General features: G+C 35.2%; 1 protein-coding gene across 2 annotated transcripts in view; it reads right to left on the bottom strand.

Moving 5' to 3' along the window:
• Positions 1 to 8,526: 8,526 nt before the first annotated feature.
• Positions 8,527 to 23,861, bottom strand: part of LOC130662634 (ETS-related transcription factor Elf-4-like) — a 30,351-nt gene continuing 15,016 nt past the window's right edge. The window contains exons 1-5 of one of the 2 annotated variants that reach the window (XM_057461529.1): positions 10,572 to 11,264; positions 10,281 to 10,340; positions 9,964 to 10,041; positions 9,836 to 9,883; positions 8,527 to 9,089 (exon numbers count right to left, since the gene is read on the bottom strand). In XM_057461529.1, the coding sequence (XP_057317512.1) occupies positions 8,773 to 9,089; positions 9,836 to 9,883; positions 9,964 to 10,041; positions 10,281 to 10,340; positions 10,572 to 10,920 (852 nt within the window). In that variant the 5' untranslated portion in view covers positions 10,921 to 11,264 and the 3' untranslated portion in view covers positions 8,527 to 8,772. Of the gene's footprint in view, positions 9,090 to 9,835; positions 9,884 to 9,963; positions 10,042 to 10,280; positions 10,341 to 10,571; positions 11,265 to 23,861 lie in introns of those variants that run through there. The other variant, XM_057461530.1, reaches the window with a different exon arrangement.

Below are 23,861 nucleotides of genomic sequence, written 5' to 3'. Positions count from 1 at the left end.
AACTCCCCAGTATCTTCATGTACAATACGTCGCGATTTCTCTCTCAGCTCTTCGGCCACGATTTCGAGATTTCGCTTCCTTGCTGTTCTCACGCAAGGCTTACAGTAAGGACTTTCTGTCTGTTGACGCAGAGAGAAATCGCGACGTATTGTACATAACGGTAACTTGCTGATATATCAAGATACGGGGGAGTTGTTGGAATAGATCAAGCGATAGCGACAGGTTTTGTAAATATGGTACTTACAAAACTCATGGCGCGTACCGGGGTTCGCTGTCTAGCTAGCAGATGCATACTGGACAGATTGTAGTTTTTTTAGAATCTGATCTTTCCATTGTTGTTTACATTTTGCGACTAGCTCTGCACGCTCCTGTTCATCAATATTGTTTACGATACGCTTCACTCTTTGACGAATCTGTTCCTTTAGCACCACATAGCGGTGTTTCTCCTGCATGATCAAGCTGAACTCATAGTCGCTTACGACACCAGTTTCGATCACTTTAAAAATGAGGTAAATGACGGAATTCAACTTTGACTCGGCAAGTGTTCTTATACTTTCATGTTTCTGAACCTTTACCCCTAGCCTCTTCAAAGCGTTTTTCAGACCCGCTTGACCGATTCCCATGGCTAGTATGATGCCTCCCATCGCGATGCATAGGAGCGCGACAAGTCCTGTTATGCACCAAGTCCACAGCCAGTAGTGATGACGTAATCTGTGATCACAATACCAAACCCATGTCCCATGCATGTTGAACTGTTTCGCGAGTCCATTGCGCTCTTTTATCTCCTTGCAAACATACTGTTTGATCTCTTTGATCTTTTGCAGTCTGAATAACTGACTTTCATCCTGCACAGTATAATCCACAGGCGCGCTAGCGTAAGCTGTTGCAACAGCACTTGGCGGTAATGTTGGATATAACTTCATACTATCCATCTTTATACTACAAGTACCTGCATCGTGATGTCGACGAAAGCTACATTTTTATCGTGATGGAACTCTTGAGTCAGCATAGACTCGAGCCTGTCTGTAGACCCCTTCAGACGAAGGTAGATTGGGGTGTCAAAATTCCAAGTGAGCATGTCTCCCCAAGCCGTCACCTTGGTAGACAACATAGCCAGAATCTTAGAATTTTGCCGTTAAGTAGGCAATTGTCTTCATCCACTAGAGGACAGACAAGTTCCGGCCGAGTGTAAACATTGGTCTTGTACCATCCATCCTAATCCCCCTTTGTGAAATACTTCCTAACGTCAGGCTGACCTATAAGTTTCCGCATTGCTCTATGAATGACCACCGTCCATTTTTTTAAGAAAAAACCCATAGCTTTTCCATTAGCTTGCTTGTTGAAAATACTCGCTATATCCTCAATCCTATACAAACTATTTATGATCTCGATTCGGGTGACATTCTGGTCAGGTCAAACCTTCCTAATAGTAAAATCGTTGTCACTGTCAATGTTCAGCCACGTCGGTGGTATACTGACTTACTTTAGAGCGATCCTCATGCACTGTCCAAGATAATCGTTAAAAAGTGTGGGATTCGTGATATCTGTGATGTAGAGTTGCTTGGCATTGCGTGTCATCTTTCTTTTACAAAAAAAGATGAACATTAGGTTAAGTACAAATCAAACCAAGGAGAACCTGGGAATCACAAAGCTTGAACATCAGAATCTGTACGTGTCGACCAAGTCTCATATCCCATGAAAGTTCCAACGACTTACCTTAACAACCCCCTGCAAATTGCATGGACTGGTCAAGCATTGGATTACTGGAACATTCGGGTCAATTTTGCAACACATCGCGCAAGGACACCACTGTGAAACTGTGTAAAACATATGACGGAATCTTTACCACTTGTCAACTCTATCTTTCGATTACATGTGTACTACCACATGCGGCGTATACTAGGAAGAATGAAAGTGCCAATCCCTTTTGATGATGGATTTAGCCAGTACAAGAATCCTTATTCAACATCTGGATTTACACAAATGTGTCGCGAGTACGGTGCAGTACGGTATGTATAAGTTCAAAGCAGTAGGTGCTTCACTTATCAACGAAGAATGGTGGCCTTAGGAAGATGGTGACTACGTGAAATTTATTATGCCTACAAGCCAAGATCTTACATCGGAAGGATTGACCAAACTTAGTGAAAGGGTTCGAGTATGCGTTGTCTTGATACTTGGCTCACAGACACAAGCAAAAGCGTCTTTGGTTGGTTCTGGTGCAGACAATTATACATACCCTCCTTCGCCGTCGTCGCATCGTGGAGCATCGTCTCTGTCGAAATTTCTTTTGCTCTGTTGTAATAAAGAGTAACAGTATCTCGCACGTTCTTCAGTCGATTGGTAAGGGCTTCGCGAGTGTCTGCTACTGGCGCTGATACAACACTGTATAGTTTGCTCATTGCATTTCTTAACCAACTCATTTCTCCTTAATATAAAAAAAGATTCTCACCTAGAAATCAAGGGTCGTGGATTTAGTAGGGACATCCCCCCCCCTCTACTTAACTATAGCTCGATGGCGTCGGATGCGGCCGGATTTCGGGGAGAGCTTTTTGAAACTGTGTTCCGCGCATGCGTCAGTTTTTGCTTTTGTAAGCGTGTCACGTGATTACTCATTTTAGGAGATTTCGAAAGGGTAGCTGCGGAGGGACTCTGACGCGAGGATTTTGCCGTTAAATTCGAAATGATCAAGTATAGAACTACTTACAATAGACAGTATTACAGCATTTGGAGGACTGTTGAAGGTGTTCTAAAGCCCTGATTCCAAGGAAAACGACCTAAGACGTTGAGAATCATTGACACTAAAAGGACTAGACCGATGGCTAATAATCTGGGATCTTATCGGTGTTCTAAGAGCCTTGCGCTAAGGAAAACGACTTGGGACGTTTCAGACATTGAGACTGGAAGACCTAGACCGATGGCCACCTGCCTGGGATCGTGGAGGCACGTAATTTACTTTCAGGTCTCTTTTCAGGCAGCAAATAACCGTATAGCAGCCCTTGGAATTCTTCACACGCTCTTGTCGATGTTCTATAATCCTGGCGTGAAGAAAGACGGCTTGGGACCTGGCAGGCTATTAAGACTAGAAGGAGTAGACCGATGACCACCTGCTTGAGATCATGAAAGCACGCGATTTACGTGTAGGGTCATTATTAGGCTGCAATAGACTGTATTTCAGCATTTAGACGCCTGTGCAGGTAGTTTGCGGTGATCTAACAACGTGGCACAAAGGAAAGCCACATGCGACGTTGCAGTATATAGAGACTGGAAGGACTAAACCGATGACTGCCTGCCCGGGATCATAACAGCACGTGATTTAGGTGTAGAGCTATTATCAGGCCGCAAATGACCGTATTACAGCCATTGGAGGCCTGTACACGTAGTTGGCGCTGTTCTAATAACCTGGTGTTAAGGAAAACGATTTGAAACGTTGCAGACCATCTACACTAGAAGAGCTAGACCAATGGCCACCTGCCTGGTCTCGTCGAAGCACATGATTTACTTGTAGGTCTGTTGTTAGGCAGTTAATAACCGTTATTTAGCCTTTGTACGCCTGTACACGCAGCTGGCGGTGTTCTAACACCCGGGCGCTAAGGAAAGCCATTTGAGTCGAGGCAGTCAATTAAGACTTGGACGATTGTAACTATGGCCACTTGCCTGGAATCGTGGAAGGAGATGATTTACGTTTAGGGCCCTTATTAGACTGCAAATAGCCATATTGCAGTCTTTGACGACGTGTGCATGTACTTGACGGTGATCTATGAGCCTGACGCTAAGAGAAATGACTTAGGACGTCCTAGTCCATTGATACTGGAAGAACCACGCCAATGGCCATCTGCATGAGATCGCGAATGCACGTGACTTACGTGTAGGATCATTATTGGGCTGGAATATAACGTAATCCAGTATTTGGAACCCTGTGCACGTCGTTTGCAGTAATCCAAGGATGGCCACCTGTCTGAATGGTGGAAGGACATGAGTTACCTGTAAGGCCCTTATTAGGCAGCAAATAGCCATATTGCAGCCTTTGGAGGTCTGTTCACGCTGTTGGCTGTGTTAAGAGCCTGGCGCTAAGGGAAACGGCTTGGGACGTTGAAGGCCATTGAAACTGGAAGGACCAGACCGATTGTTATCTGTCTGGGCTCGAGGAAATACGTGATTTACGTGTATAGCTCTTACCAGGAAACGAAAGACCGTATTACGTACTTCGGAGGCCTGTACTCGCAGTTGGCAGTGTTCTAAGGCCCCTATCCAAAGTATATCGATTTGGGACGTGGCAATCCATTTAGACTGCAAGGCCTAGACCGATGGCCACATGCCTGGGATCGTGGAAGCACGTGGTTTACGTGTAAGGATCTTATTAAACAGCAAAAAACCGTATTACATTTTTTGAGGCCTTTACATGCCCTTGTCGGTGTTCTAAGAAGCTAGCGCTATGAAAAAGAACTTGGAACGTCGCATTCCATTAAGACTGGAAGGACTAGACCGATGGCTAATTGCCTGGGATCGTGGTAGCACGGGATTTACATGTAGGGCCCTTATTTAGCCCTACATGTAAATCCCGTAAAATTTGATTCGTTAAATCCAGAGTTTACTATATCAGGGGCTCGTTATATAGAAAGGATTTATAAGACTTTTTTAACGCTAAATCCAAGGGCGATGGGCTTTGGTTATATCGCAATGTCCACTATATTGGGGGTTCGTTATATCGAGATTCCACTGTACATTAATGTTTCAAAATAAAGTTTTTGTCATTAAAAAGAATTTTCAAATATCACACCTTTTTTCTATATTGACGCCTAATCTTCTAACGTATCAATCAAAATTGTTCAGTAAAAGCTTGTGGAAAATCAGATTCTAATTTTATAATCCTGACTTATTAAGACTACAAAATAACTGATTTGCACTTTCTGTTTCAAACTTTCTTGTTTTTTTTAATCGTACGTAGTCGTATCATCAGCATTTGTACAACGAAAAACAACATGGGTTTCGATGAAAGGAAACGCTTTTCACACATGACGCATTTCTCTGTCAGCATAGTTTCAGCACGTACTGACAAACTTGTTTCTTCTGGCGCTTGTTAATTAGTAATTAAAGCTTAATTCATTAACATAGCATGCCATCATTTTCCTGATATAGCTTGAAGAGGGTTATTAGGGAGATTTTGATTAATCGTCTATATTGTTTTTTGTCTGTGTGTTTTGTTTACATTTAGACATCTGTATTAAATCTTAGACCCCCGGTCTTCGTATGGTTGCATAATTCGTAAAATTCCGAGGCGCCTTGGATTTGGCTTGTTCTGAGAAGAAAAAACAAATATATTTCACGACTTCTTCTATAATAATGACCGTATTTGGTCAAATTGTGCGTCAAAACCAAGTAGTGCTACGGCACGCACGAAATATCCTAACTTAATTGTTTGATTCATAAAAATGTATCAAATTCCTTTTTTTTTAAATGTATTTTTTAAGAATTTATAAAAAAAGTGAAAAATATAACTTGGCATGTGCTGTTTTTATATTTTGTTTTTATATATAAAAGAGACGCAGGTGATCTTAAAAAATAGCTCTCCGTAAATATGGAAGTTGTTAAATGGCGTAATTAGAATTACTCTAAACTTTTATTATTTGGCCACATCGCCATATCTAAATTTTGCTTTTGGAAGTAGCTAATTATAACTTCATAGCAACAAAGCTACGGTATGACCAATCATTAATTGCAAAGCTGAAAGTAAATATGAACAGGAAACCTCAGATTGTAGAAATACTCCTAATCAAAAACAAGTTATTTTATAATGACATGTACTATGTGGGCGATTTTTGGATATAAAAAAACAAATCATTCTTGGATTATGACTCGGCAAAAATGCGAATTTTTTTCAAAATAAATAATTTCTTCAATTTTTATCTTAAGCAGTCAAAGAACAGTAAGGCTGGTGGGGGTAGAAATGTGGGTTTAGGGGTTGGGGGTTGAATAAACGAAGTAAGTTTACTTTTTATTTATTGAACAAGTTAAGTTTACCATTTTAATCAAAACGTTAAAGTTGCACTGTTTGTATTCACTTCATTTCAACTTAAAATGGAAATCTTTCTACCCCCTTCCCCACTCTATGCTGTATGTTTGTGGTACGTACTAAGTTTTTACATTTAGCTATCAGACACCTGCATGTCAAATGTTTTAGGTCCTATACCTGTTACATATTAGATATTAGCTATTACTCGAAACTACCCCTTAAATTTCTATGAAATCCTTATAATCAGAAAATATAATAACTTTTGTTGGGATTATGCTGATAACTTAAAACTTACAACACACCTTTATTTCATTAAGGGGAATCGTTATGTATATTTTCGACACGTAAATAATCCGATCTCGCGTTTTTTTCTGATTTTAAAATCGGAAAAAACATAACCATAACCGGAACTTTTGCCATTTTCTCATGCGAATGATGGAAGACCCGGAAAAGGGTTAAATAACTTTAATTTAGCTACCAGAGACTTTACACTAAATGTTAAAATTCGTTCTAGAACTAAAGTAATTGTATTTTAAGCAGATAGTGGTATTTTGGACAAATTTGAAGCGTCCAATGACGTCACAGAAAAAATGTTGTCATAGGCAAAGATACGTGTACCAAGAATGCGTTTACCAAATTTGATTCAATTTGAAAAAGCCTTCAAAAGTTATGAAGAAGCGCCCCTCTTCCAGTTATAATGTGCTTAAAAAAACCCCAGAACGAATAGGGTTAGATTTATTAACATATAACATGTCCATATTTATTTATTTATCTAATCAGCTCGGGAAAAATTTACAAAAATCTACGCGTTATACTGTTGTAAATGCAATCCAAAGTACGTTTTAGTCAAAAGCAAAATACGGCAAACAATGGTTTATTTTCCCTTTTTCGCTATTCATTAACGCCTGCATGATTAAAAGACATTATTTTTTTTTATTTTTTTTTTACATTATTTTAAATTCGAACTCTAACTAAGCCAACTCGTAAAAAAAATCAGAATTCCGATGGCTGAATAAAGGTAGATATATATGGATATTATATTTGCTCTAGTCGCCAGATAACTCTTTCCTCCCAGAGTATTTAAGCTGCGTTGGTATGCAAATTCGCTTTTTTTATTATATTTATAACAATTAAACTACAGGGTTAGAGAGACCATTTATGGAGACGGTTATTATTACGAAAATACAATGCGAGACGAAACAATCGTTTACTAGGAATGTCTATTCCTTTAATTTTCGCTCTCTTTAAGTTTTATCGCAGAATGCACTTTCCGTTGTCAATGAATATTATGTAGCTTTATAGTATTTCCAGTACTTTATCTGCATTACCAGATTGAGGGTAAGTCAGTTCGATCAAAATGTCTGTATCGCCAACCTCGTCTTCTTTAGCATCAAGATTTTCTTTATCCAACACCGCCTTAGTATTTAGAATTTGAGCAAAGCAACTATAACGCTGCTAAAAATAATACAAAATTTGCTTGATTTAATTTTAAAAAAAAATGCCCTTTTAAAATGCCCTTTTAAAGCAACCTTTTACTCGTTTTCTACTTCCTTCATTATGTTACATTTTTCTCTTTTGAAAATAGAATGGTGAATGAGTCGTCACTTACATCAAAACTGTCTAAAGAAACAACGAAGAATATATGTTTACAAAATCGCCAAAATACAGCTCAATATGCTTATAAGAAAGTATCATGATTATAAGGACAACCCTAAAGATTCGTAGTACGTGTTAAAATTCGCAGTACGTGTTAAAATGAACCAATAAATGCTGGATGCTTAAAGGAATGTGCTAACGGGAAGATTTGCCTTGACAATCCTTTTTTTTACTTAAATTGTATGCTTATATTATTCTTTGGATTGTGAAATTGCAATTTTAGAGATGGAGAGGGCATGCATATCCTGCAACTTGACACGTTCAGTAATAAAATTTTAGTTGGAACTGACCAAGATGAGTAAAAATTTAAAACTTTGTTATTTACTTATTTATTTTTATTTTTTTGGTTTTTACTTTTTCTCATATGAAAAATTCGAGTTATAAATATTGTCATGGTCGAACGAAAAAGAGCTTTGACTTACAATTGAACGATTACACAGGAGTTAACTTCAAAGAAATTCAGAATTTGAATTCAAAGAGTAATTTACAATTAGGTTGCTCGGTGTAAATTAATTACAAATGACTGGTAAAATTTGTACTGCTAAAAATAAAGATTTCAAGATTGAGCTTTTATCGAATAATTTTCATATGAACATAATCGATTGGAATTGTAGACCATTGTTAAGTATCCTTTTGTCCCCCGTGTCAGGTAAGTTGTTCACTTTTGTTTAAAGCATTATCGTATCCGCATACAGTTTGTTTTGTGCACCTGTTCCACCTACTGTTTTGATTTGGGCTTCTTTTTTCCCTTTTAAAAAATTGCGGCTGTTGTCAATCATTTGCTATTATTCTATCTTGTGGCTTTAATTGGTTATATAATATCACATTAAAAAAACTTTCCAAAAAGTAAATCAATAAAATTAAGCAACACAATTTTCAGTCTTAAAATTTTTGAAATGGTATAAATAAAACAAAATGCCTAGATTTTAAAAGAAATATTAACCTCGAGAAATTTACAATTAAACAGTAACCAGCACTGCATCAATTACAAAAAAAGTGTTATGTACAAATCGTTTTAGAAGGTCATTGGAATAGATTTGCTTGAAAAGGTAGACGAAAGGGCCTGTACACATGTTCAAAAAGCCTGTAAATGTCATTGCCATGTTTTACTGTCTTCTTTCATCAATGCTCTCTAAATCACGTATCACTTCCCATTCGTCTAATGCTTTTTGTGTGAATTTATAATGCAATTTCTTATTGACAGATTCTAATAAGCCTTGCTGATAATAGTGTCGCAGTCCTCGACTCAAGCTGTCGTACGTCATTTCTCTTTTTTTAACTTTTCCCCACATTTTCGCAACTTCTTCTTTATTTATGATACGGAAGATTCCTTTGTTCCTTTGAACCCACTCTATATGTTCTCGTTTTTTCTCATCATCCAATAATTGAAGAATAAATTGATAAAGCTGGCTACCTGGCTTTACTAAGAATCAATGAAGGGATAAAACTTAAATACAGACTTATATTACAACTGTAAGAATATTTATAAGAATCGTATTTTTTTGTTTGTTTACGCCTCGTAATTCATAGACAATCTACATTTCGTGCCGTAAATAATTCTCAAGGTGATTAAATTAAGTTATACTAGTCGTTAGCCCATGGAAAAATCCACGGGTTTGCCCGTCGCAGCTAAGCTACCATTTTATGTGACAGACAGACAGACAGACGGACAGACGTATACGGGTATTATAATATAGACTAGTCGTTGCCCGTGGAAAAATCCACGGGTTCGCCCGTCCTTTAAATTTACCCGTGGCAAAAAAGTGGACAAAAATATATCGCATTTGATATTCGTGTTTCCGTAACATCATTTTTTAACTCAGCGAGGGGTCTGCGCAGAGACAGACAGACGACGGCTATTATTATAGAGATTTTAATTTAAGCTTTTAAAAAATGCTATGACGCTTAAAACACGGTTGAATAACTGAAGAAAAGGCTAATGCGCAATAAAAGATTGTTTACGCCACAATAAAATGACTTCTTAGGTGTCCATTTCTTCGAAAGAAATGTTGTAGTCTCGCTCTTAGAAAAAATTCTTACAAAAAATATGTGCAAACAGAGTTATTTAAAGTTCAATTAAAAATACTGGCGTTTAAACATTTTTAAACTTTGTTTAAAAGTTACGAAAGATAAGTTCAACAAAACTACAGTTTTTCAATTTTCACTCACGTAAATTGCTCCTTATCTTTCGTTTTTTGTGTGTTCTTGTTCCAGTGCCTGTAAAAAAGTAACTTTCATAAAATTTTGAATTGGAAAGTGGGAAAAATATAAGTTTTGCATTCAAGGTGCCTACGTACTTGAAGAGCTTTTTCTTTTTATTCCAGAACAAATCGCAGGTGTAGCAGCATAAGTTTTTTCGTCTACTTCCGAAGACTCTATCAATATATCAAGATATATATATATATATATATATATATATATATATATATATATATATATATATATATATATATATATATATATATATATATATATATATATATATATATATATATATATATATATATATATATATATATATATATATATATATATATATATAAAGTGAAAACTATGGAATACGTAAAGATTTTAATGAAATCTAAGAAGTTAATATTGATTTGTAATTATGTACCTGATTTTATAATTCGGGTTAATTCTTGATATGTAGGTGTTGTGTAAGGTAGGGTTTCATCTAAAAGAGCAAGTGAAAGAAATATTTTACTGTTGTGCAATATTTTAGGACATATATGGAAGTTAAACAAATCTTTTAGGGCCACTAACTGACCAGCATTATTAAGTTAGCTGTTACCTGGCAGCATAGCAAATAAATACATGTAGCTATTTAGTTTTGTTATGTGTAGGGAAAAACTGAACCTAAATTAATGGGAAACAAGTTAACAGTGGGCAATTGTTAATAACGAACCTGAAATTGTGCTAAGGAAACTTGAATTTGATAATTCGTCAATATCAGGTAGTATATCCTCTTGGTCACTTATATCTGCCTCGATTGCGTTTGGCAGATTGCCTATAGTGAGAAACGTCTCGTTATAGTCTAATAAGCTGGTTGTAGGTGAGCAGTTATCATCAAGGTAATTTGTCGAAAGTTTGTCACCATAAGAGTCCTTGCATGATTTGTAATAACTTTCTGATAAGTTATGGTGAAAATAATTTAAATTTGTATTACAATTGTCTCTGAAATCAATATCGGTTGCGCCTTGGAGCATACTGGACAATAATTTAATAGTTTTACAAATATCGTCGTAACTTTCCATTGCCTTTTCCTCTAATATAAATGCAATATGACTTCTTGTTTATAAATAAAAAATAGTGGAATGAATCAAATTTCTGAAGTTATTATATAGCACTTTTCAGGTTTTTCCCTGGCTTCTTTAAAACGTCCTCTTCTGTAAAACTACTTCTTACTCTAATAACCCTTGCCAACTCAATGACATTATAATCTACTTTGGTAACAATTACCTAAATCAGATGTTTCTATAATAGTAACCTAACTACAATTGGTTAATCTGTTCTTAAAACGAATTGTGATTGGCCCATTTAAACATATCAGATTTTATAACATATAGATGTTTTATGCGGTCGAATAATTTCCAATAGACTTCCTAGAACCCTATAGTACTTTTAATAGTTTCGAAACTACTATTGTTTTGCGCTTGTAAATAATGCGGTGTTACAAACAACAAGATATTTTAGATAATCCTTTAAAAATGCCATCTGATTAATGTGGTGATACATTGTGAGTTTCAATCGTGTTACTTAATTTGCTTTGAACTTGTTTATTATATAAAATAGGTGGAAAGAGCAAAAGAACAAGTTCGTTTATTTCTATTTGCAGAAATTAACAGCATTCTTGTTTTTGATAAAATTTGCACGCCATTAATGCAGTGTGGCATGTTATGTTTTGAAGGCACGCAGTGACGTTTGCAGCTAATTAGTCGACATAACAGCGATAAAATTTCTTATTTTTGTCTGCATAATGCATTACTCTTGTTATCAAAAACAATGAGTACGAAGTATGTCGAAACTAAGCAGTTTCAGTGCCCAGATAAATTGAATGAAAAAAATAATAAATAACTGTGGGCGTACAGTAATTAAAAATGTTGTGCATATTGTTTTGACAATTATGGAAGTGTAATGTGACCACAAATTGTTGATATTACCATATCGTGCACTGCTGATAGTATCTCTTAATAAAATCCTTTTTAATAGCGGGTAAGTACAAAACCAAGCCCCATTTGCTATTTTAATGTAGGGGTACTTTGTTTAAGGAATTTCCATGACGTTCGGATAGCGTGTCGTGTTCATCAGCCTATCAGTTACTGTTCGTTTAACTATTTTTATTTATTTAAAGAAACTAAATTTGTACTTATAGAAAAATCACAAGTAAGCTATTAATCTATTTAAACAACTGTGTTTATAGACCCCAAATATAAATGAGGACTGGATATGGCTTTTATCAGTAAATTTATGATATCTCTCACTACTGTGATTTCTAATCTTGAAAGAAAAGAAAGATTTCTTATAATAACGAACTCTCCAAGAATTACCGAAATTCTCCGTACTTGGCGAACCGCCATTTTGGATGTTGTTGATGTTAGATTAAGCATACCAATGACGTCACAGGGCAATTTACATAATTACTATTTTAATGTGATTCATTCTTATATTCTAAGAAGAGAGCAATTTGTTGACCCGTACAAGATAATACTAGTAATACCATATTACCGCGGATTTAATTCTCAGCTATTGATTATGCAATACACCTTTCCCTAATTTCATAAATTATAATAATTATGACGTCATCCAAAATTTGATAATGATTCTGTGCTCTTCAAATTAGGATATTCAGATAGAATATTTAATTATCATGAAAAAATGTAGTTTATAGAGCAATACAATATTCTTGTTGGATTTTATTTAGATTTGAAGAAAATAATTATTTTGAAAACGAGGCTATTCTTGGAAAACTCGGCTATATAAAGGGTTTGACCGTAACTTTCAGCTCGGAATTGAGGCACTTAACGAACTGAAATATTTACGAAATTAAGTAATTTGATCTACCTTTTCCTAAGGAACTTAGGGATAAAAACCATTTTTAGTATCGACCGCTTTAATTGGGTTTGACGTATATAAGAAATTCGGGAAAGGCCTATGAATAGGTTTTGTTATATATTTAAACAACGTTTAAATTACAAAGCAACAAAACTTTGCTACTAAAAACATTGATTGAATAATTAAATTATCCTAAATTATTTTGATTTTATATCTTACCCAAACTCGGTAACTTTTTGTGTGAAATCCTTTTTTTAATTTGTAAATTATTGCGCCTTATAAGAACAATTACATAATACGATCTGACGATCCTAATTCTGACAAAAATTTAATAACATTCTGATAAAAGTTTTTTTACAACTCTAAGCCAGTCAAAAATTAGATTTTTATAATTTGCTTATAATCATCATAGAGATACAGGTGCGGATCCAGGGTTAGTCAGATAAGTCGCGTGACTAAGTGTAAATTTGACGAAAAATGTTAGCCAAGCGAAGATGTCGACGATCCAGGCGTTGCAAACGGAGGGCGTTAAAAATTGTAATTTTTTTACGGCGAAAAGCCATGGTTCACAGCCCTCTCCAATTCGCCTATAGCGATGTTGACGTCAAAGTTGTGACGTCGCTACCATATAGACTGAGAGGGTTGCAAATTATAGCTTACAGATTTTGACTGATTCATTTTGACTAATCAGTCACTCAGTCAGTCAAAAATCAAATAGCTATGGCCCGCAACCCTCCCCATCTCACCTAAGGGGCCTGTGACGTCAAAATCGTGACGTAATTTTCACACTCTATGCGTAGTCCAACAATATGTGGCCCGCAGCCGGCGAAGGAAATTTAGGTTCCGTACTGCGTGGTTACTGATAACCTGTTAGGCTATAGTTTTAACTCCCATCCGTCAGGATTAGTCAAAGACTCACGCCTTTTGGCTTGGATTCTTTCCGTATTATTATTGATTATGGCTGCAGCAGATATGTTGGCGCGGGTGCTTACTGATTTAAAGTGTGATAATTTTGAATCTGTTCGTAAAATGCAAAAAGAACTTTTAGAAAGTGTTTATTCTCGAGCATTTTTGTTGTCTGGGGATATTTATCCCTTGGTTGGTAAAAGTCTTCATCGGAATTCAGGTCCAGATATATACCTTCCATCTGAGGCGAGGTGTGAGGATAAAGGAATTATTGTTTTAAGGTGAGAAGTATGTTTTTTACTCTCCAACACACCTTGCATTTATCTAAAGGTTTTCAGTATATTTGCTATACGAAAAGCTAGTTGGGGAGAGCTTTATACAACAGACTATTAAAACCAAATACAAAAAGATTTAATTAGCTAATAGCTAGGGCTAATACACCTTTACGATAATTCGGAAAAAATAACACTCCATCGCAGCTTATTTTGCAATCAGAGGAGGTAAACATTACACTTTTATAAGAGTTTATTAAGGAGAAAACACTATTTTTCGTGATAACTTTTCTTGCCACGTTTTGTTTTTAATGAAAAGTACACATAAGTTGTATCTTATTATTATTAACGTTTCCTAAAAATTTGAAAGAAATTGATACGACGGAAGTTAAAAAACTGGAGAAAACACGCTTTCGTCTCTAACAAACTCTCATAAAAACACGAGTTTTACCTCCTTTTTTCCGATATTGTAAAACGATGGAGAGCCGTAGGAACGCATGTACAATTGAATTGTCATAAAGGTGTATTGTTTTTGTAATATGAGCTTTGAACAGAATTTTCAGCATTGCGGAGGAATTCTTTCTCAATTAATATTTGTGTTGTTATTAGAAGCAAGAACTTGACATCTGGATAAGTAAGGTTGGTGATGAAAATAAACAACTCTTCGAATGACTATTAAGAAACAAGTTTGTTGAGTAAAAGGTCATGGTAAAATATATTATTTTTAGATCCAATCCATCAGGAGACTGTCTATACAGCTCAGCATCGTTGGTATAGGCATAGGTGATAATTCTATTGTTGATGTTTTGAGAATCTTGACATCCATAGAACTTTTCTTGCATCCTTCCTTTTATTCCAATCATCCTTGTTTTCAATTTGCTTTTAAAAACCAAAAGGCAAATATTTTTATATCTGAGAAAAGTTTATTCAGATTTTCCCTTTCCCATATTGTTTGTGATATGACTCTTTCTCCTGAGGAGGCAGTTAAAGCAGAAGCAATCAACAACTGTACCCCCAAGACATGGTTTCCTTTTCTATCAATACTTGCCTTGTCAACAGTAATAAAGAGAAAAATTAACACATTTTACCCACAATTCGGTTTGTTACAGTTTGTTACAACTTTCTTTACACAGTGTATATTGCCACACCCATCTATTTTACCTGATGAAGATCAGTTAAAAAATTTATTTTGTTATGAAGATATTGTTAAGTCTGGTGTAGACTTCAAGCCAAATCATTACGTTCCCCTTTTTCCAGGTTGCAACTTTCTTAACTGAAAGTTGCATTTTCCTATTTCAGCATGCAAAAAGCAGTAAAAAGCCCTTCTTAATTCTTCTTTCAAAGTTCAAACGAAACTTGAGTTTAGCCCTATGAATAAACAAATATATCTGAACAAATACATGGGTTGAGGTGTGTTTGTATCATATCACATGTATGTATATTTCATCTTCATTATCCTGATCTTTCCATATTCTTATTTTTTTTGTTATTATTGTGTTTTATTTTGCTGTCCATGGCTGGTGTGATCATTTGATTCACCTAGTCATGCTGATATTGGCCTGATATGCCTGATATTGGCAGAAACAGCAGGAGTTTATAAATAATGAAATATATTCACAATTGTCTCACTTTATTGTAGTTAATCCCTGTTAATTTTAGTGGTTTTATCTATCTAAAATAAGACTTGTAAGACGGAGATTTGATTCTTATAAAAGATGTTCTTAGGAGATTTTGTTATAGCTTAGCGTTTCTTTTGGTCAATTTTATTAATAACTAGATAAATCGGAAGACAATTTTTCGGCGATTTTTGTACCCGCAAAGCTTAAAATTTAGCCCCCAGCTGCTAAATTCAAGACTCAGTCTTGACTAAGTCTTGAAAAAGTCTGGATCCGCCCCTGAGATATACAAAAAGAGAAAGACATAACGGTTATTCATGCTATTGTACTAAGGCGCGTCCCTAGAGCAGGTAGTGCATTCATGAAAATTTAAAGTTTCACCCCGGGATTTTTTCCTTTGATCCAATCATGTCAAAGAAAATGTTTCGATTGTTATTTCGCCCAATCAGGGTTGATAAATGTTCGCAAAACTTAACATTTTGTAATAATTAACTGCACGTGTTAGCATAACTTAGACTCGTTAAAACGATTTTGCAGTTGCTCTGAAAATTATACACCAAAGAAAATCGTCGTGAAAAAAATATTTAAGCGAGGTCCTGGAAGAAAAATGTAAACAAATGTCAATATTAAAAAGTATTTTATTTCTAGCCATAAGTAGAAAAGGATTTTTACCACATATAATGTAAATTTATTAGCAGTTCTAATTAAGCTCAAAGATTTTGATAAATATATCATTAAGCTCTCTCTTAGCCAAGCAGAGCTAGATATCTTTTAATTGACCTGTTGTTGTGGACCAACAAATCTTACTAAGCTAGAACATAACATATAAACAAATAGATTTTGCAGAAAGAGTGTTCAGTCAATTTTTATTTTCCCTGACTGACATTAAAATCCCCTGTTTTTCCTATGCCAAATATTCTTATAACTTGGCTGAAAAATAAGAACACAATAAGAAGATAGAGAGAGCTGAAGTTTTACTGATAAGACTCCTGAAAAACACGCATAAAAACACTCAAACACATGTGGAACATCTTTCCAGGAAAAAAATTCACCGAATTAATGTTACTATTATTCGAAACATGTATATACTTATAAACGTGATGTTACATTGCATATACTCGTAATATACGTACAACAAAATAAATTTAAAATGCTCAAAATATAGAAATATAAGAATAATTTCAAGCTAAACATGCCCAAAACATCTCAAGGTAAAGCCAAAAATTAAAAAAGTGTATATCAAGCTTTGATACAGTTCATACTAATAACACTTTTATAAGAACAAAATCTTCAAGGTATATATATATTTATATACGACTAAGGCAAATTTTAAACTTACTAACTTTCCAGGTGTCGCAACGTTCATCAAATAAAATGTTATCAATCCAATTCCATGTCAATTTATTTTAAAATCAGTTTAAAAATGTTCATGTGTTGGTGTTTTGTGTATATTTATGTTGAAAATGTTTGCATAGCTCGATTTAGCTATCACTGATCAAAAATGGAACTTTCAAGACAATACTTTTGTCCAAAACATAATAAAATTCATATGTCTGGTGCATATCCATAAGTGTATAACTTCAACGTTAACCAATACTTTCATCTGGTATGACTTGTGGACTTTTTTTAACAATGAGTAGCTTGGATTGCATACCCATGCATGTTTGTGTTAAAAACATCGTGGTTCGACACTTCCATACAATGTTCCTGGTAATGTGGCCAGGAGACCCAGCGTAATTTTTCTTACCACCGGAAAATTGGAGTAGTTAGGGTGGGAAAAATTACGCTGGGTCTCAAACGATTTTTCTGCGGCCAAAATCTGGCCGCGCTTTTTGATTGGCTAATTCTATTGTTCTTTGCTCACGTGATTATTATCGGGGAAAGCCCTTTTCATCCCGAATATTCCAGAGAGAGGTTTCACTCACCCTAACAAACATTAGTATTCTACAAATTCATTTTGTCAACTCGAAGAAGAAAACTTAGTTAACTAGGCAACTGGTAATACTGATCTGGTTTTCTAACGCTGTATTGCTGATCAATGTTTTCTACCTCCATACCAAGTTCGTAAAGCGTAAAGTGTGTGAAATGTTTGGTAATTAATTCTCAGTGCATATTTTTATTGCCTGATATGAAAGCAGTTGAGTTCAGAGCTTACATCACTTGAATGTGGTCTAAATACTAGCAAGTTAGAACTGATAGTTCCCAGACCAGAGAAATCTTTTTTGGCTAGCAATAGTGATTTAAATTCTATGTGGTTAGCATAAGTCCCAGATATATCACTATACGAAAATGATCATTCAAAATTATTACTCTGACAAAAGTGACTAAATGTTTTAAAGGTGACTAAAATTTTGTCCGACTTTGTTTTGTCCGGTAAGGTAAACGAGTTGTACGGTTCGATTCCTATAAGATGGTTGCCACATTATGTATAAATGAAGCCAATTTTTCATAGTTATAAAGGTTTCACTGTACGAGGTGTGGCGTAGTAAAACTCTTACACAGCCATAACCTCGTTTCTATGTTATGATCATTATAAAGACAACTTCATAACGAGAAAATTTCACCTATATAGATCTTGCCTGAGGAGAGCCTCCTTTCCAAGTTATTTACATTTGAAAAATAGCTAGCCTCGTTTCCATGTTACCTGGTGATTGACAAGAGAACATAGGTAACTATAAGATTTGCTGTAAGAACCTTGCAGGGAGCCTTGTTTTTAAGTTATTTACATTTTAGCAATTCTCACTAATAGAATTGTAGGATGGTTTCCATCTGCAAAAATGGTCAGCGGCAAAGAAAAGCACATAATTTAATTATATGGTTTGTGGAATAAAACTACCACGCCAAACACATTGGGGTATTATGTTTTAAATTAACCGTTGAAATAATTTTTGTAGTTTTCTTTCTATCTTATGGGTTTTTTTTACCTATTTTAGGTCATCTAGCTACATCTCAGATAGCTGGAAGTTTACATGTAATGTAATCTAACTACGTACAGGTAATAAAAAAAATTGAACTGTATACAAAGTTGTCGATATTATTTTTAAAATTTAGATTTAGGGGCTGATCACATAAGGCGAGCCGGCCCGATTAAGCCCCTTAGAACGTTTTGTGACTCTTAGAATATTTCAAGGAATGTTCGGAAGTCGTTGCAGCGTTATTACAACCCGGAACCTACCAAATCCACCGCACTTATTTATCTTCCCGAGACGAAACTTAAAACTTAAAATTTCCTGAAGTTCAGATTTTATTTTTTTTTATTATTTTCCGCACCCGTTTTGGCCTGATTTGTTCTTACGTTGTTTCAATACTACAAAACTTTTGGATTCAGTCCTATTCTGTTCTTATTTATGGAACTTCAAACAATTCTGTTTAAATGTCCAATATGAATATTATTTTGCCGTGGTAGCTGAGAAAATATTGGTAGCTTGAAAGAGAATTGCAAGAGAATTCGGGATTGTTCTTATTTTGTAAAGAAACACAGATTCAGGTTTAAACAAATTTTGTTCCTACTTTTCGGCAAAATATTACGGTTGTGTCCTTATACAGTTTTTCTTACAGTAAAAGCACGTAGTCTTTTCATGTTTCCTAGAAGCCCCTATAAATATGCTAGAACAGGTAATTTAAATTGTCTAATCAGTTGTTCCAAATTTGTTGTTAGATGAAATATTGTGTTTGATTCCATTGGCATAGTTTTCTTTTTTTGGAATGTGATACGGCTGTCAAAATTATATTCCGCACAATTTCGTTCCCGCAAAATAAACATTACTCTACAGAATTAAGACGCTGTTTTCGCAAAACTGAGTGACAAATCATCCTATATTTTGTCTCGTCCCAACTACAGAAGGAGAATGGGTAGTCCAACAACTTTGAGACCTATATCGCCGCAAACATTCCCGTCTCTGGTTCTTAGATAAACAAATTTTGCTTGCAACTTGCGAGAATTTTTAACAACTTGTTGTTAATTTCTAGTTCCGGCGGGTGAATTTCCGTTAAATTTTGCAAGGGGTTACAAATATAGGGATAAGTATTGAAGTTTTCTGTAACCGATACTGTGTAATTAGCTGTGGAACATACAGATTTCTCTTTCGGCTAAAAGCTCGCACAAAATTCTGATCTTCTGGGATTTAAGTATAGATAAGCGTGTCTCGGACGCGGTTAGTGAAATTGGCGGTTAATCTGTCATTTAGTTGCGTAGCCTGGGTTTAGAAAACATCACTTTTTGATCTTTTTGCGTTGTAAATACTTGTATTTTCTCTATACCTTTAGCTATATGCTAATAAATATAATATACAGTGAAACCTCCTAATAGCGGACATCCTTTATAGCGAACACCTCTATATAACGGACATCATTTTAAGGTCCCGATTGACATTACCCCCTGGAACTGACCTCTCTACAGCGGACAGGCTTAAGAATGGGTCATACAAAACAAATTTTTGTAAAGAATTTGTTTATTTTTACTTAAGACAATGTTTTACATTATTATTTAATAATTCTTCAATCTTTCGTATGTTATGTTTCAGCCAGTTTATGGCTTTTTCAGGCAATGTTTTTTGTCAAGACTTGAGCTTGTTTTAGTTTTGAAAAAAAGGTAGCATAACTTCAATATATTGTTTTCACTGTCTTTCTTCTCCCAAAAACCAGTCTCTTGATGCACCTTACGGTCGATTTCAATACGCCCTAATAGCCCCGGGATGGTTTTTGAAGAAATTTGAGCTAATTTTAGGAAGAACGTCTATGTAGCGGACACCTCTCTATTGTGGACACTTTTTTGAGGTCCCGATGGTGTCCGCTACAGAGAGGTTTCACAGTATATGCAAATTTTAGAAAATCATTTTTATTAATTTGGCTATAACTGACGTATAGATACCAGGCCAGCTAACGTAGTCAGTGTGCTAGCTATTTTGTGCTTTTCTCCCAAGTTTTCTATTTAGTTTTTTGGTATAAGTGCATTTTATGCTAGCCATCTTTATTACTCTTTCTTGTGTTATATTTACCAACCTGAGGCTAGCTAAAATAAGAAAGTGTCAAGGGTGCATAGATTTTGTAATAATAATCCCGCAAATTTTTGCTACGATACTTCGCTTAACAAATTTCCTTTCCATACACCATAATTTATTCTGTTAGCTACACAGCAACAGAATAAAATATTTTATCCTAGTGATATAGTGATATAGCCGAGTTTCATTGTTTGTGTTTTGATGGAATTGCCACGCCTGTGTATAAAATGTGAAAAATCGGCAGGCGATAAAATAGGACTATGTAGGCGAAAGCCAGGGAAAACTGATAATTAGCCTGTAACAGAATAGTTAGGCGCTAAAGGATTATTATACGGTACGTACAAGTACGGCTAATTATAAGGTAGAGATCCTTTTTTGCTTAAATGTTTTTTTTACTGTAGTTTATGCTGTTCCCGTGTTCTTCACGCCTTTTTAATGCTTTATTGTCTTTTCAATGTTTTTCCATAAACTCAGTTGTCGTTTCAAAAGCCTTCATATATTGACTTAGCTAATTATATGCTATACAGAAAATTATACGGTAACAGCCGACATATTTGTTATAAGGATTCTGGGGCCATGCGGTGACAGCAAATCGGTATTTATATGTAAGGCTAATTGGCCATTATTGGTTTGAAAATGAATGAATTCTTCTGCAGTGAGTTCTTTTTTTTCCTTTTTTTTATTGAAGCTGAACATGCTATGGAACTAGGTAGATGGCTATGTGAAGATCGATGTCGAAGTGTGGAAATTTAAGCAAATAAGATCTCCGCTGTATAATTAGCCATATAAGGGTGTAATTCTACTGTATATACTGTATATACCGTATAGTTATCCTGTATTGGCTAACTAGCCTGTACAGGTTAATTATCAATTCTCCCTGACTGGTTAAGTTATGCTTAAGTTTTCTGCAGACCATGTCGGAAAGGGCTTTTTATGGGATGTTAAGCAGCATGCCTGAATAAACCTAAGGAAATTCACTAGTTTTTAGCCTATGAAAAAACCACTGATTGTCCATCGCAGATATTCTCAGGTTTTTCCTCATGCGTGTCCTTGGCTACCAGTTTAAAAAACATACGCATATTATTATTGATCTTGCTGCTCAGTGATTAAACAAAAAGTTTCTGTAATTTTGCCAGCAGCCTGTTCGATTTTTCCTCTGCAAACAAGCACTAAAAGCTAATTTTTTTAATAGTTAGGCTCTAAATTTAAGTTACAATGCTAGCTTAAATAGAGCCTTTTTGTGATACAGTATATACATTTACCCTTGTGCGCTTAACCAAGAAAGGTAAATAACTGGCATGGTAAACGACAGACTGTTTATTATTTTATTTCACCTAAAGTTATATGGGTGTTGTTTTTTGAAAATGGAATTTCCAAAGGGGCTTCCCCATTAGATGTGTAACTAACGTACCTGTATGCTGATAGTAAATATGGTTTATTGTATTGACCGCTTAACCCGTCATTTTTGATTTCCGCCGACCGCTACGCGAGGCGGAATAAAATCGCTTTGAGGGATACAGAGAGAGACAACGCAGCTAGGCTGGATGCACGGGGTTGTCATATTTAGGCTTTAGGCTAAAATATTTGCGCGTACCCTGTCATTGTTATTATCTGAGAAGCCAATAGGAAAGCTTCGTTTCGTTTACGACTAATAAGAGTACAAATTGTAAAAAATCTGATCTTCACGATCTTCTAGTATTCTACATTTCTTGGCCAAAGCTTCGGACTTTGACCAAAAGCATTTTGAATTCTGGTTGTACGGAGATCGTCCTTTGGCTGTGCCTGTGGGGAATTTCTTCTAGGGTTGGCTTGCTGGTGGGAACTCCAGAGTAGTTTATATTATAGTATACTTAATATAAGGTAAGAATTATTGTAGTTCGATTAGCGGGCTGGTGTTTTTTAGCTGATCTGCACATGTCTTTGTCTAGTCACCAAGAAGCTAGCTAAGCTATAGAATAGGTAAAGCTATCTGGCTACCAGAAAAGCAAAGTTTTTAGTTGTGTTAATAGTTAGCCAACTGGACGTAGGTAGCTACCCCTTTTTTCTTTAGTTTTACAAGGGTTTTAATTAACCATTTCGGTAACTTTCATATTTTTTAGCTGAAAGCTTAGGCACTTTGTCGAACTTGCTTGGTAAATTCCCTAACCAACCAGAAGCAATTTAGGTACAAAATATTTTTTTCGATTGGATAAAATTATACTTGAATTTTGTAAAATCACTTGCCCCTAGTAGCTAGCTATTTAGACATATTTCATTATGATAGGAGGGTTTTCCGAACCAAATGAAAGCAAATAAGACTTTTTTTAATCAGCAATAAGGGCATATTCTTTTTCTTTTCGAGAAAGCATGCTGACTCACGACATGTTTGACCGACTACATGCTGTAATGAAAAGCATTCATTTTTGTGTATATATAGATTTATGCGAAATCTATTAAATGAAGTCCTTGTGTTAGTAAGATATTTACAGTTGTTTAGATAATGGATATGTAGGAATTTTAATGCAGTGATTTATTATCCACAGTCGTTGTTTCATCGCAAAATAATTATTGTCTTTGATATACTTATTTCTGCAATTTATTAACAAATGTGCGTTTCAATGTTAACGTACTTACACGTCTTAAATTTATTTTATCAAATGCCTATTTTTTCTGAAAAGTTAAATAAAAACACACACACACACACACACAAAAAAAAAACCCAAGAAAGACGTCTTATAGATAGATAAAAGATGTCTTTCTAAAGATGCATTTAAAAAGTGGCATTAAAGATGCATTTTAGTCGGTTCTTCATCTGTGATAGGTCTAAAAGACGTCTTTAAAAAGACGCGTCGTAAAAGAATTTCGTAAAAACGCCTAAAACACATCTTTGGAGAGGTGTCTTTTAAAAGTTGTCTAAAAGAGATCTTTTGAAATGCATATTTGAAAAGACCTTTTTAGACGCCTAAAAAGATTATGTATTATAGACGGACAGTTAGCGCTGAAGGCCGGTTTCCATACAACTGCATTTTGCGCCCAGTCTTAAAAAGCGCCGTGACTTTTGATCTACGCATGCGCATTATCAGAATAATGCCGCTGACGTCGCGCTTTTGCATGCGCTGGGGCGATTTAAAAAAAAGTTGAACAGGCTCTACTTTTTGCGAGCTACATTTTGCGCTTCAGCTTAACAGGCAATCAAAAGGTAGCAATCTACATGAATTACGAAAGAATTTTTAATTAAATCATTTCAATATGGCTAGCAACATCTCGTTTCTGTGTTAAATTTTTGTCAAAGCCAAATGAATGTAGAGAATCAGAATATATGTATCAATCAAGTAAAGTAGATGAAAAACAAAATAACCTTAATGAGTCT

Source organism: Hydractinia symbiolongicarpus, chromosome 10 (assembly GCF_029227915.1).
Source record: "Hydractinia symbiolongicarpus strain clone_291-10 chromosome 10, HSymV2.1, whole genome shotgun sequence".
Classification (NCBI taxonomy): Eukaryota; Metazoa; Cnidaria; class Hydrozoa; order Anthoathecata; family Hydractiniidae; genus Hydractinia; species Hydractinia symbiolongicarpus.
This window is presented reverse-complemented; position numbering and strand designations above follow the sequence as displayed.